This window comes from Leopardus geoffroyi, chromosome D4 (assembly GCF_018350155.1).
Source record: "Leopardus geoffroyi isolate Oge1 chromosome D4, O.geoffroyi_Oge1_pat1.0, whole genome shotgun sequence".
NCBI lineage: Eukaryota > Metazoa > Chordata > Mammalia > Carnivora > Felidae > Leopardus > Leopardus geoffroyi.
In genome coordinates, this window is record NC_059342.1 from 94209208 (window position 1) to 94223889 (window position 14682).

Below are 14682 nucleotides of genomic sequence, written 5' to 3' on the forward strand. Positions count from 1 at the left end.
GTCTGTTTTCCAAGTTTGAAAGTGATTCTGGTTTCTCACGAAGTTCATTGTATTTATGTGTATTCCATACAGACAGGGGCACAGTGTGTTCAAGTGCATCTGCGTGTTCACAGTAGCGATGAAGAGATGCTGTCTCCTTTGAGTCCCGTGTCCTCTGGCCTTTTACAGGCTGGAGTAAATAACATGAGAGTCCTGCTTCCAAGCAGCTCAGTTGTGGGTGAGGCCCACTGAGCTGGGGCTGGGAGACAGGCTTGGTGTGAGCACTGCCTCTGTCTCCCAGTTAACACGCACACAGCAACTGTTAGGGCCACTATTGTTTTATTTTAGTACTCAAACCACTTCTGAAACATCCCGTACTGTCTGCGTGTCTCTAACAGCGACAGTGTGATGGTGTTCCGGTACAAAACATTTCAGACCACGTGGGTACCTTGTTTTTAAGACACTCGGGGTACTTGGTCCAGTGAGGTCTGGCCAGCACCCTTTGCACTGGCCAGGCTCGGACCCGTTACCTGAGCGTCCCCTGGCCATGAGCGTTTCCTCCGTACACGAGCTTGAGAATTAGAAGACCTCTTTCCGCCCTTTCAGCTGTGAAGGGGATTTACGTATGACATCAGTCTAGTGTCACGGAATCAGCAGCCAGAGAGTGCTTCTGACCAGCCCACACGTCCCTGTCCCCTGTTGACAGGACATCCTCTGTCCTGTCAGAGGACAGATATGCCCTTCGTCCCCAGGACCCCTGGACACACCAAGGGGCAGGTGGGTCCCCATGGCCCTGGGCCTGGGAGAGCTCCCCATCTACCCTGAGGGGCATGCCGGGCGTTAGCCCCTTGGCCCGTCATCACAGCCTAGAGGCTTGGCTAGACCTGTCCCTGTGTTCAGATGAAGGAATGGGAGGGCCGGGGGCTGTGCTCCATGCGCTGGCATTCGGGCCCAGTTCTGAGGCCATCTTGCACTGACTGAGTGTGCACCGTGGACATCAGTGCGAGAGTCGCTGCCTCTTTGAACGTGAAGCTCTGAGGTGCTCTCCAGTTAAGAAGGCAGTATCTTCCACTCTGTGTGCTGCTGTGGCTGGCCGTGTAATCTGCATGTGAGCTGACCTTTGGGGAACTTGGCAGTGAGTGGCTGACCCTGTTTTCCAGGGCGAGGCTGCAGCTCTACCGGACACAGAACATGGGCTGGGGTGTGCGGTCCCTGCAGGACATCCCCCTGGGCACCTTCGTCTGCGAGTAAGTGAGTGCCTGGGTCGCCCCAGGGCTGCCGGCTGCCTCTGCCGTTTTGTGGACAGCAGAGCTGTGCCTGGGACTTGCGGGTATCCCTGAAAACCAAGTTCATGTTGTCTCCACCCCTCACCTATCGCCTTGGCTTTCTGCTTGCACTTAGGCTCTTACCAGGTCATGGCTCATTCAAGATGGTACCATTCAGTGGTTTCCAGCGTAGGGCCACCGTGGATCCCTGGTCAGAGAAGGGGTTTCTGTGTCGCCCTTTTCTGGGTCCTGAAGTTAAATCCTAGCTCAGTCCCTGGCAAAATTTTCCAAAATGTTTGGCGACAGTTTAGAGGGCCCCACCATGGCTGCTGTGCAACCCGTCCTGCCATCAGGGGCAAGGCAGTGCTGTCTGGTGTTCTCATGCGCATCTTGCTTCCTGCAGGTATGTGGGAGAGCTCATCTCTGACTCGGAAGCTGACGTTCGGGAAGAAGACTCTTACCTCTTTGATCTTGACAATAAGGTAATGTATTTGGAGGGGTTGGGGTGTAGAGCAGATTGCAAGCGTGCAGCATGGGAGTGGTAAGGAGGCTCGCTCACACCAGCCCGCTCTGCGCTCAGGAGGCCTCTGGGCTCGTGCAGAGAGTAGCCTGCCTCTCCTGAAGGTGCTGAGCCCGGATGCACCAGCCCTCTGAAGCCCCGCTGCTCATGGGATTAGAGCCCATGGCCGTCAGAGGGCAGGGGGCTCACAGTGACAGGCAAAGTGGGAGCAAGACTTGTGTGAGGCATCAGGGGTTGCATGTGTGTCCCAGCTGCTCTCCTGGTTGTGGGGACGGTAGTTGGACCCTGGTCTTCACTCCAGGATCCAGGCTTCCGGGGACTTTTGGAGGCAACCTCATGCTGTCCTTGCCCTACCCTGGTACCTGTGTTGTTTTCGGTTTGTGACTTTCCTGTTTAAGAACTTGCAGAAGCAGTCAGGGTAGAAGTGGGGACATGGGGCTCTCTAGCCAGAGTCCCGAGTAGCCGCCCTGTGGATGAGGACTGAGCCAGGCCCAGACCTTCCTGCCGTGCCCACCCCAGCCCTGCCCTGCAGGTGGCTCTCAGAGAGCCAGGCATGTGAGATCTGTGTTTCACGAAGAGAAACCTACATCCTGGGAGGTTGCAGTGCATGGGCACTGCCCCACACCCCTACCCCAAGACTTCTGGGGCGCCCCAGTGACCCCCTCGTGTGTGCACGGTGCAGTGAGCCATGCCCGCCCCCAGATCCTCTTTGTGCTTCTTCCTCGGTCTTCTGCCTTTCCTCATCCGTTGAGCTGTTTGCCTTTTATGGTTTGTAGCAGTTCTTTATGTGTTCTGGGTCAGATGCTCTTTTGACATTTGTGTCTCGTGGATCTTTTCTGTCTGTGGCTTGTTTAGTTCCTAATGATGCCTTTTAACGAATGGAAGTTCTTTTTTTTGTTGTTGTTTTAGAGAGAGAGAGAGAGAGAGAGAGAGAGAGAGAGAGAGAGAGAGAGAATCCCAAGCAGTCTCTGTGCTGTCAGCGAAGGGTCTGACACAGGGCTTGATCCCACGAACCATGAGATCATGACCTGAGCCAAAACCAAAGAGTCGGACACTTGACTGACTGAGCCACCCAAGCGCTCTGGAAGTTATTTTTAGTGCAGTCCAGTTTATCAGCTTCTTCCTACGTATTGTGGGGTTTTGTAACGTCCCAGTAAAGCCGAGGTGTTTTAAAGGGTGATCAAAAGATACACATCTGTGCTATTCCCCAGAAGTTACACTTGGCCTCTACATGTAGGTATATAGTCACTTTACTGTAGGGTTAAGCTTTTTTTTTTCCCCCCATATCTGTATCTGCCTGACTCAGGACCATTTGTTGAGAAGATCACCCTTTTCTCCACTGCTCAGTAGTGCAGCTTTTGTCATAACGCAGTGTCCTTGTGTGCCTGGGGCTTCCCTGTGTCCACGACTGTCTTGGCTGGGCTGTGCCACATTAATCATCCTAGTTTACGTCCTCTGACGCTGGGGTCTTTGGGAGTGTCTTGATCTTCTTGGTTTCCTTCAGTTTCTACATAAGTTTTAGAATCGGCTTGACAAGTTCTGCAGAACCCCTGTAGGGATTTCATTAGGGTGGTTTAACCCGTGACACAGGGGTCACTGAGGGTCTTGCCACCTTCTTTTCTAGGGTGTATCACTCCACTTGTTTGTCGTCTTCAGTTACCCCCAGTAATGTTTGATGGTGTTCTGTGGTGGGATCCTGTAGATCGTTTGTTGTATTGTTTTATCTGATAGGTTTTTGATCATTTTACTTTGGGGTCAACTTTATTGTAATTAATTTACACGCAGTGAACTTTAAGCATGTGATTTTGTTTTTTACAAATGTGTGTACAGCCTAATCACCCCCACAGGCAAGATCTGGAACATTACCCCAAAGGCACCTGTGCCCCGATATGCCCCCAGCCTGGTTGGCCACGGAGCCACTGTCTGTCTCTGCTGGTGGGTTTTTCCTGTGTTAGAATTTCCTGGAAGTGGAGTCAGAGCGTGTGTTCCTCTCTGTCTGGCTTTTCGTGGGCCACCCAGGTGGTGGCAGATCCTGTGACCCACCAATACCCATGCTGGGTTGTGCTACCACTGTGGATGGACCTGGAAATTTCCAGATTATGCTGTTAGGAGTAAACCTGCTGTGAATCTTCATAGACTTGTTTTTTTGTGGGTGTGAGTTTTATTTTCCTGGGTAATTCCTGGGAGTGGGATTATTGCCATCTGGTAAAAGTATACATTTAATAACTTACAAAGAAAGAGCAAGCACTTTCCCAAAGTGGTTGGACCACTGTACATTTCCACCAGCAGCAAAGGAGAGTTCCAAACACTGTCATTTTAATTTGGCATTTTCTTGATGATTATTGACAGGAGCATCTTTTCACATGCCAATTGGCCTCCTTATGTCTTCTTTTGTGCGCGAGTTTTTAAAATTTGTTGCCCATCGCTTAATTGGGCTACTTGTTTCCTTACTGGGTTGGAAGGGCTCTTTACAGTTCCTGATTCGTGACCTGTGTCAGACACCTGTATTATTTCCTAGCCTGTGCTTCTTCATTTTCTTTTTCTTTAAAAAAAAAAATTATTTCTTTATTTTGAGAGAGTGAAAATACATGCGCGGGTGGCGGAAGGATAGAGAGAACCCAAGACACCGGGCTTGATCTCGTCTCCATCTCATGGACCCTGGGATCGTGACCTGAGCTGAAATCAAGAGTCGGACCCTAACCGACTGATCTCCCTAGGTGCCCCTGTGCATCTTCATTTTCTTAACGATGTCTTTCGTAGAACAGAATAGTTTTTTTATGGTTTAGTGCTTTTTGTGCTGTTAGTAATCTTTGTCTGTCACAAGGTTGTGAAGATTTTCTCCTTTTTCTAAAATTTTTATATTTTTAACTTCTAGATCCATGATCCGTCTTGAGTATGTAGTTTCAGATAAGGCTGGAGATTTCTGCTTGTCCGTGTGAATATACAGTTATTCCAGACCAGCCAGCCAGTCAGCCGGAAAGGCTTCTGCTGGTAGGTCTGTGCCTGAACTGTGTTTTGTTCCTTTGATTTATCTGCTGACCCTCAAAGCCATACCACTGTCTCTTGACTACTGTCAGTTCAGAGTAAATATTGACACCAGGTAGCTCCTTTTTAAAGGTCCTTTTAGTTCTCTGGGGTTCTCTGCATTTCCATGTAAGCTTGAGAATCCGGGTGTCTGTGTGGAGAGGCTGCTGGGATCTGACTGGGATGATGTCTGGTCTGTTGAACCACTTAGGGGCGTTGGCATCTGAGCAGCATCAGTGTCCTCGTCCCTGGTGTCTGGGGGTGGAGCCAGACCCCAGTCCCTCCTGGGGGCACCACTCTGGCAGCCCCGTCTCTCCTGACAGCGGCTGCCCTCGTGACTCCCGACCTTCCAGTCTTTCATCAGCCTCACCCCACCAGATTGGGCCCCTCAAGATGCTCCCTTCATCCTGCTTCTGTGGCTCATTCATTTTGGTGTGTGAAGGGCTGCGAGTACACCACAGCCTCCAGGGGCCGCTCCAGCTCAGACCTCATGTCCCCATTAGTGTGGCTGCTCCTGGGCCCGAGGGACCTGTGTGCCCACTGCTTGGGCCCTCCCCACCCACGGTCTAAGGCGTCAGCAGACTTTCTGGCTCTGCTTTCAGAATGTTTCCAGGGTCTGACCACCTGTTGCCATGTAGCCTGCCTTCTCCCTGGCATGGACTGTCCCTGGGCTCTGGGTCTGTGCCTAGACCCCAAGGTCTCCCTCTCCTTGCTGTTCTAGAACCTTCTGAACACTCACCTCTCCTGCCCCTGTTTCCAGGAAAGTGCAGGTAGCATATTGGAAGCTATGGGGTCCAGAGACCAGTGGGCAGAGGACCCAACTTTGTGCTCTGTGACTGAGGCGGGGTGGGTGTGGAACCTGCAGCTTGTCCCCAGCATGGGAAAGGGGCTGTTGCACGTCCTGAAGGCTTTGGTCAGGGTCTCCACATGTGACTGGCTCCCAGATTTTTTGTACTCCGTTTTGACCAGTCATCGTCATTCTTTCCGAAGCTCGAGCTGTCCCTTTCCGTGGCCATGGAGCCTATTCACACCAGCCTCGCCTCCTTGGGCTCCATTATGCCTGGCTTCCCTCATTTGGCCTCAGACTTCCCTAAGCTGCCCCTGGTCCTTGCAGTGGAGATGATTTTTAGATACCAAGTCAGGACACCAAGGCGCTCATTGCCACCAGGGTGCCGTTGGCTCTGGTCTAATTTTTTAGAGGACAGAGCTCTAGAATAAAAGTTACGAAAGACGTGTTCACGTCACTATTCCCATTCAGATGTAACCTCACTGGGTTTTCCCCACTCCTTTGGTCTTACACTTGCGTCCTCCACGGTAAAGGTCCCGGCTCCTCGCGTGTTCGTTTCAGAGGAGCATCCCTCATGTGGCAGCAGCGTGTGTGTGAGGTCTTAGAACATGTCCCACTGAGGACACGAGCACCAGCCCGCAGCACTTGGCGCGATGGTCTCTCCGTGTGGGTGGGCTCCCAGGTTGCTGTTGTAGGTATGCTTGTGTGTCTCGGTTCATTTTCACTTCCAGATTTTATCTTCTTTTTATTTTTATTTTCATTTCATTTCATTTCATCTCCTTTCATCTCATTTCATTTCATTTTTATGTTTATTTACTTTTGAGAGAGAGAGAGAGAGAGTGTGTCAGAGTGTAAGCAGAGAGAGAGAGAGAGAGAAAAAGAGTGTGTCAGAGTGTAAGCAGGGGAGGAGCAGAGAGAGAGGGAGACACAGAATCCGAAGCAGGCTCCGGGCTCCGAGCTGTCAGCCCAGAGCCTGATGTGGGGCTTAAACCCATGAACCATGAGATCATGACCTGAGCCGAAGTCTGACGCTTAACCAACTGAGCCACCCAAGTGCCACATTAAGTGCCAGAATTTTAAAATTTATTTTTTAGTTATGTAAAATATTTACTTGGTTTAAAAGTAAAGATGACACGAGGTCACGTTCGGAAGTCTTGCGTGTTCTGCGTGCTCCTTTCCTGCCCTCAAGAGTATCCATGTGTGTGTCTCACTTCCTCACGTTTCTGACAGAAAAGGTGGTCCCCCCACCATTTTTCTGAGGTGCTGCTGTGGCGTAGAGCTCACCGTGTTCTGAGCACGTGTGGATGCTTCTCCTTCTTTTGGGGACGTTCAGGTTGATTTCAGCCTTGGCTGTTGCGTCTCCTGTCCTGCACACGTGGCACTGTGTGGGGCGTGTGTTGTCCTCACCCAGGTCCCCAAAGCTCTGCTCAGCAGCCAGGCAACTGCAACTGAGAATTTCCATTGCATTCTTTCTTACTATTTCTATTTCTCTGAGATTTTTACTCGGTGAGAAACATACTGTTTCACCTGTGGCGAGGCTGGCTCTAAGGGAGCTTCCGACATCCTCACGTGTCCGTGCGGCATCTGCTTCACTTCAGGGCTGGACTCCGTTGATTGTCCTTTCTCTTCAGAACGCGTCCGCTTCCTCGGTTCTTTGTCTTTGTTCGTGCTGACTTGTCGGTGGCTCCAGCGTTCCTGCGACGTGTGTCGTGTGCTCTGTTAAAATTGGCCGGCTGGGCTGGAGTGCGGGCTCTTCCCCTGTTGAGGTGGCGACATCCCTGGCGTCCGTCCCGTCCTGCGCACCCGCCGCTCTGCCGTCGTGGGCTCCGGCTCCTCGCTCCCGATCCTCACAGCTTCCGCTCCCAGCTTCCCCTGCTGCGCAGGGTGGGCTCGCCTGCAGACCTAGTCCGTCACACCCAGGGGCAGAGGCCAGAATCCGTGCCACGGCCATCGTTCTGGACTTCGGCACGTCTTTGGGACCTGCTGGGAGGGGGGATTGCTGAGTCAGGGGCACGTATGCCTTTGGTTTGGCAGAAAACTTGATAGAGACCACCCGTCTCTGCCACCGTTTGGCCTTCCCTTGACCACCGAGGGTCCTCTGGCTTCTGGTTAATGCTCTGCCGTGTGCAGGATGCACACCCGGAAGGGCCCCTTCTCCTTGTTGCCTGTCTGGTTTTCCCTCCCACACTTTACACTTGGTTCCTGTGGTCGCTGCATCCCAAGTGCCCGGGGACTCGGCCGCGTGAGAAGGTCTGTGCTCGCTGGCTTCCCCTTGTGGACATTGTGTGACCGGGCTCTCTGCTTGGGGCCCCAGGGGCTGATGGGGGTGTCTGGGGAGAGGTGCCCGCAGTCTGTTTTGTGGGTGTGGCATTCAGCTCCTTGCATTCTGGGGTCGACGCCCACTTCCTCACTGGCTGTGCCCGGCCACCCACATTCCTTGCCACGTGGCCCCTCTGACTTCAGGCCCTAGCCACCTCTGGCACTCTGGGTTTTTGCAGAGAAAACTGCTTCTTAAAGGGCTCCTGTGGTGAGGTCAGGCCCCCAACCAAGCACCCTTTCTCACTGTCGGCTCAGTATCCCTTCTGCTGCGTGTTGTCATGGGAGGAGTGCTGGGTCAGGGTCGTGGGACTTCCGTCTGTACCACTGGGCTAGCAGGACATGGCAGTGTTCCTGTTCCGTGGCTGTAGCCACCCCTCGGGAGCCACCTGACGGCCCTCGGCCCGAGTGCTGCTTCCTTCCGTCTGTCCGACCTGCCCTGCACACTCCGAGTCTCCTGGCACCTGCTTGCGATGGGCTCTGCCGCCCCCTGTGGTTCCCATTGCCCGCCTCCTTCCTCCCGGTACTGGTGGCGTCAGAGCATCAGATGATCCACGTGTGCCCTGTGCAGCCCGACTGGCCAGGAGGCGTATGGAGCAGGCCGCCTCCCCAAGGCATGGAGGCCTCCTGCGTCCCTGCTCTGGGGGCGCATCTCTGCCCACAGTCTGCAGACTCCTGCGCGAGCTCCCCGCTCTCCTTCCCGCCCACTAGGACGGTGAGGTGTACTGCATTGACGCGCGGTTCTACGGGAACGTCAGCCGCTTCATCAACCATCACTGCGAGCCCAACCTGGTGCCCGTGCGCGTGTTTATGTCACACCAGGACCTGCGCTTTCCCAGGATTGCCTTCTTCAGCACCCGCCTGATTGAGGCTGGGGAGCAGCTGGGGTAGGTGCCGTGGTCCCCAGGGGCTGGCCGGGTCTGGGGACCTTCCGGGGTGCATCTGTGTGCCACTCAGTGCAGACTTACCCCCGGTAGCCTCCTGTGTCTCCAGACCGCTTGCTCAGGCTGGCCTGCCCCCAGGCGGTGTGGGGCCTGGATGCACCCTTAGCTCTGCTGTCTCCCCAGGTTTGACTACGGGGAGCGCTTCTGGGACATCAAAGGCAAGCTGTTCAGCTGCCGATGTGGCTCCCCCAAGTGCCGGCACTCCAGCACGGCCGCGGCGCAGCGGCAGGCCAGCGCCGCCCAGGACGGCCAGGAGAACGGCCTGCCCGACACCAGCTCCTCCACCGCTGACCCCCTATGAGCAGCAGCCGGCCTGGGGCGCTGAGCGTCGGTGCCGTTCACACTGAGGTTGGAGAGGAAGGCGAAACGCACACAACACCCGAGGGCTCCGACCTGGGGCTGGAGGGACCTGGGCCGTGGCTGCGAGGCCCCAGCGTGGCTGCCTCCGGGCTGGGGGCGGGCGCTTTGGAACACTCTGGGAATCCGCGCTGGCGTGACCTTGTGAGTTTCTGATGATGGTTTTGTCGTTTCCACGTTTCCCGTTCCCCCTCAACTCCCCTGGTTCCTGTTCCACCGTGGGGCTTGTTGGCAAAGCCCGGTCAGCCCAGGCTCCCTGCGTGGCACCTGCCGAAGACACCATCACCCTCGAGCTGCTCCGTTAGACCTGCCTGCACGAGGCCTGCGTGGCTGGTGCCAGTTCTGGGCACCGCGCAGATGCCGTCCCCACCTCGACCTAGGAGAGGTCAGGGCCAAGCCGTCACTGACTTTGGAGAAAACGTTTGTTTGCTTTTTAAAGAAGTCCTATATCTAGTCCTATATATCAGACCTCTAATGCATTTCTTTCTGAGGAAGCGGTCTGGCGGGTGCAGGAGGGCCATGGCCCGAGGAGGACCCCGCACCGGCCCCGCCAGCGCAGCAATGCTGGCGCCTTCTGTTGATTTTTAAACCACATGCTATGATGAATAAACTGATTTATTTTCTACCGTTATTGAACATTAGGACAAATAAAAACACAAAACACAGACAACGGTGCTGATTCTGGTGTGGTTTCTACTCACCATGTGAAAATAAACTATCAACTGTATAAAGAGAACAAAGTGATTTTAGAATAAAATGCAGGAAAAAACTTTTTTTAAAACGTTAGTCTTGTCGTGGAATAAATTTGCCATCACCTTTTGTGTGACGGCCTGCCAGGTCATATACTTTTTTTTGGCATATACTTTTTTAAATACTGTAATTAGTGCAGTAGCAGTGGGGTTTTTGTGCGGCTCTTCTAAAACATTCATGATGCAGTCATGTTTATTTTTTTCTGTTAAAATGTTTTTGACAGTTTTAAGAGCAGTCTTTTGGCTCAGACCATTTCTTGTTCTGTTTTCAATGAAATCAATAAAAAAAAAAGAAGTACTTTAAAGGAGGTTTTTATTATGATGCCATGTTTCAGCTGGTTTCTGCCAAACACCCGTGCTCCCTCTGGGGTGCTCGCGGGCTCACACGCGGCCTGGGTCCGAGTAGGCGGCATACACCTTCCTTGTCAGCACAGCCTGTCTCTGAAGAGGACGCTACCTGCATCCGCCCCAGGCAGACAAGTGCAGAGTGTGTGTGCATGCCTGTGTGTGTGCGTGCCTTTGTACGACCAGTACCAGGCACTGAGGCCCGGGTATCTTTCTGGAGGCTGATGGGCGTAAGCACCAGGTAAGTGCCCAGAATCCCTAATCAGATCTGCATTTGAGCGCGATGAGACTGGAGCAGTTTCTTCCTGCCAGCCAGCCACGGCCTCTGCCCCTCAGCAGGAGCCCTGTGTCCTGTGCAGGGCTGGCCTTCACCTGGGCACCTGTAAACTCAACAAGAAATAGCTTGAGTGTTTGGGTTTTTTAATACATGGAAGTCATCCAGTTAGACACTTTCAGACATTTATCTGGAACAGTAACAGCTCTCCTGCACATTGTGAATAGCCCAGGTAGGATGCCTTCCCTTGGGACCCTTGGCCCAGCCGTGTCACCACCAGGAAGGTGACTACAGGCCTGGGTGTGCGTGAGCACCCGTGACCCGAGTGGGACAGAGATGGGGCTGATCCTATAGAAAGACGACGCCCCTTCTTCCAGGAGGGCTTGGGTTGGCTCCCCAGGCTTGTCTTTCTCCTCTGGGTGGTGCCTTGAGCGGGGGCTGGGCTGGGGCAGTGGCCCGGGAGGGTTCGGGACAGTGGGCCCATAGGAGGCCTCATCCCAGAGGCAGTGGGGGGGGGGGGGGGGGAGGGGAGGGGCAGGGGGTCCACCTGGAGCTTGGATTTCAGGCCTCGTGGACCCCACCAACCTTTTGTGGCCCTTGCCCCAGCACAGTCCTCACCCCCTTGGGTTCTAAGCTCCTTACCTTGCAGTCAGCTAAGGTCGTTTGCACTTTGGTGATTGTCCTGTGCACCGGGTTAGATGCTGGGTGTGCAGAGGTATCTGTCGAGTCAGGATCCAGTCTTGTCGAAAACTGCTGCTGTGTTAGGGAGGCCTATGGGGTGAGTAGACCCCACCACCCTCCCACCCACCAGACACCATGACAGCAAGTCCTGACCATCTAAAAGCGTACAGGGAGCCTGGGTGGCTCAGTCGGTTAAGCATCTGACTTTGGCTCAGTTAGTGATCTCGCGGTTTGTGGATTTGAGCCCCATGTCGGGCTCTGTGCTGACAGCTCAGAGCCTGGAGCCTGCTTCAGATTCTGTGTCTCCCTTTCTCTCTGCCCCTCTCCTGTTCACGCTCTGTCTCTCTCAAAAATAAACATTAAATAAAATGAGCCTGCACAGGGCTTGGCTTTGGGGAGCCTAAAGTTTGTGCCCTGGGCTGTTGTTTCCTGCCTGGTCCTCGAGACTCCCATCAGCATCCGCTGTGGCTGTCCCTAAACCAGTTATGGGCAGGGCTCAGGGTTGGGCCCAGAGAAGCTTGTGGGGTCTCTGCGCCAGCAGGGCACAATCTGTAAGCGTGGGTGTGGGCATGTGGGGTGGGGTGGGTAGTTCTCTCTGGAGAAGTCATACTTGTCATTGCCAAAAGCAAAACAGCACATGAGAACTAGAGAGAAACCGAGAAACCCGCCAGAAACGCCTTTTCTCAGCCTCCCTGCCTGCTTCAGGGAGCACACCATGCCCTCCCCTCGGCTGTGTCCTGTCTGTGACTCCTCTGGGGACCACACCGCGGTTAAGTCCTTGCTGACGTACGCGTGGATGTTTCCAGTCTCCACCAGGGACTGTAGCACTTGTGTGCCACCCTTCACTCCGCTGGTGTTCTCTTAGAGAAGGGGTCAGAGGGTGTCCCTGGTGTCCACTTGGGAAGTGATCAGCAAAACCCCAGCCTTTACCTCCACCAAGGGGGCATGTTTTCACACACCTTGCATGCACCATTTACCTACTTCCTACTTTTTCTGATTATCCAGAGCAACGTGATGCGTCAAAGCATTACATTTTGCACTTACTTGGTGGTTGCAGACCGGTTTGTCCTCTTGTGTGTACTACCTTGGTGAAAATTTCATTGTGGTGTTCATATTTCCCTTACTGATCTGTGTGAACTCTATACATCGTAGCTTTGTACCCATGCTGAACGTAGGTTTAAGTTTAGCTCTGGAATCTAGGTGGGATTTATTTGGTGTCTGGTATGAATTGAAGATTCTAAGAATGGAGGGATGGTTTTCACATGGTGAAGTGCCTGGGTCTTGTTTGTACAGCACAGCAGGTTTTGACAGACCGCTTTCCCCACGTAACCCTTCTCTCCCCAGAGAATAGGCCTTTCCCGTCACCTGGCACGTTTCTGTGTTCTTCCCAGCTGGTTCCCACTTCCGAGAGGCATTTCCTGTTCCGGTTTCTTTCACCATAGATTGGATTGGTTTTTTTCCATTGCAGAACTTCATGTAAATGGATCCATGCAGCATATGACTCTTTTTTCTAGCTTCTCTTGCTCAGCTTTTTTTTTTTTTTTTTTTTTTTTTTTTGCTCGCGCTTTGTAAAGCGTCAGTGTATTGCTGAAGAGAATTCCGTGGTAAGGATATGCCAGGTTTGTTTACCTCTCCCCCATCGTATGGACATTTGTATTTCCAGTTTGGAGCTATTATCAGGAAAGCACCTGTGAACATTCTCTTACAGTCTGTTGCGTGAATGTTTTCGTTGTGCAGGGGAAATCCCTGGACACGGACTTGCTGCGCGAGGCGGTCAGCGCATGTTCCGTTGTGGCTGTGCTATTCCACTCACCGTCGCGTGTGAGAGCGCTCTGCTGGTGTCCCCCGCTAGTACCAAGTGCGCCTATTCTGGGGGGGGGGTGGCACGTGGCATTCATTTGCATCCCCACTGATGATGAGCACCTTTTCAGATGCGTATTGTCCGTGCAAAGTGTTCAGTCTTGTGTGTGTTTTTTAATTGGACCATCTTTCCATTGTTGAGCGTAGGAGTCCTTTGTGCATTCTAGGTACAAGTCCTTTCTTTGTCAGACAGAAGTATTTAAGTGTTTCCCCTCAGTCTGTTATTTTGTGTTCGTTTTCTTCAGAGCAGAAGTTTACAGATTGGGGCAAGTCCAGTCTCTATTCTGGGAGCATTTTCTCTGTCCGCAGGCATCATATCATTGCCCATTCCAAGATTGAGAAGATCATTTCCCATTTGCTTCTAAATCCTTACGATTTTAGACTTTATGCTTTGGTGTGTGATCCATCTCAAACTGATGCTTGAGCATAGAGGGAGGTAGAGATCAAGCCTCATCTTCCCCGGTGTGGGCATTTGCTGATTTTTAGAAAGATTTCAAGATTCTCCCATTAAGTTGCATTGGCTCCTTGGTAGAACATTAGTTGGCACATGCGTGTGGACTCTATTTATGAACTCTCATTCCTGTGGTTACTTGCCTGTCTTTCTGTCTTTATTCCTGTAGCTTCATTTTAAGTATCAAAATCACCTGTGGTCTACATACTCCAAATTGTTTTTATTCTGAAACATCATATAAATTCCTATCAAAAAAAAAAAAAAAAGCTGGGTGGATTTTTTTTAACTTTTAAAATCAACTTTACTGAGATATACTTCACATATCATAAAACGTACTCAAGGGTTCCATGAATTTTGACAAGTGTATGTACTCCTATAACTATCACCATCACAATCAAGATGTAAAGAACGTCTCATTATCCCCCAAAACATTGCTGGTGCCTCTTTGCAGTCAACCTCACCCTGCCCCGGGAGATGCTGATCTGCCTGGGTCAGTATAGATGAACAGTTTCTGTTCTAGAATTTTTTATAATTGGAACAATACAGCATGTACTTCGTTATCTCACCATTTAAAACTATGTGTTAAGCCAAGGAAGCCAGATAGAATCTCAAACTTGCAAGAAAGATGCAGGACAGGGCAAAGAGCTGTTTTTTTCTCTGAACCATTTGAAAATAGCTGGCTTGATGCTCCAGTGTCCCTACAAGGGCAACCTCCTGTGTGACAACACCAGGATGGCGCTGCTCTCTCCCCGTAGCCTGTATCTTACACATAACTGAGAGCCTCACAGAATAATTCATGATATTGTCATACATTTTACTGTCTATACACCAAGATATTGTTACTACTTTTGCTTTAATTAGCCATTTATTATTCTTTTGATTTGTAGCTTGTGTACTCATTTTTTCACTGGTTTCGTTTTTTTGGGTTTTTTTTTTTTCCTTGTAATGGCGTGCTTGTTTTGTTGTGCTTTGCTTTATTGTGCTTTGCAGATACTGTGTTTCTTACAGATTGAAGTTTTGAGGCATCCCTGCATCGAGCAAGTCTGCTGGCACCGTTTTTCCAACAGCATCTGCTCACTTCTTGTCTCTGTGTCACATTTGGTAATTCTTGCAGTATTTCACAATTTTTC

At 51.9% G+C, this 14682-nt stretch overlaps 1 protein-coding gene across 8 annotated transcripts in view; it reads left to right on the plus strand.

The window, feature by feature from the left end:
* Positions 1-10246, plus strand: part of EHMT1 (euchromatic histone lysine methyltransferase 1) — a 154373-nt gene extending 144127 nt beyond the window's left edge. For all 8 annotated transcript variants that reach the window (XM_045468994.1, XM_045468996.1, XM_045469001.1 and 5 more), the window contains 4 exons: positions 1140-1226; positions 1648-1726; positions 8603-8778; positions 8959-10246. In XM_045468994.1, coding sequence (XP_045324950.1) covers positions 1140-1226; positions 1648-1726; positions 8603-8778; positions 8959-9136 — 520 coding nt within the window. In that variant the 3' untranslated portion in view covers positions 9137-10246. The remainder of the gene's footprint in view (positions 1-1139; positions 1227-1647; positions 1727-8602; positions 8779-8958) is intronic.
* The last annotated feature ends 4436 nt before the right edge of the window (positions 10247-14682 follow it).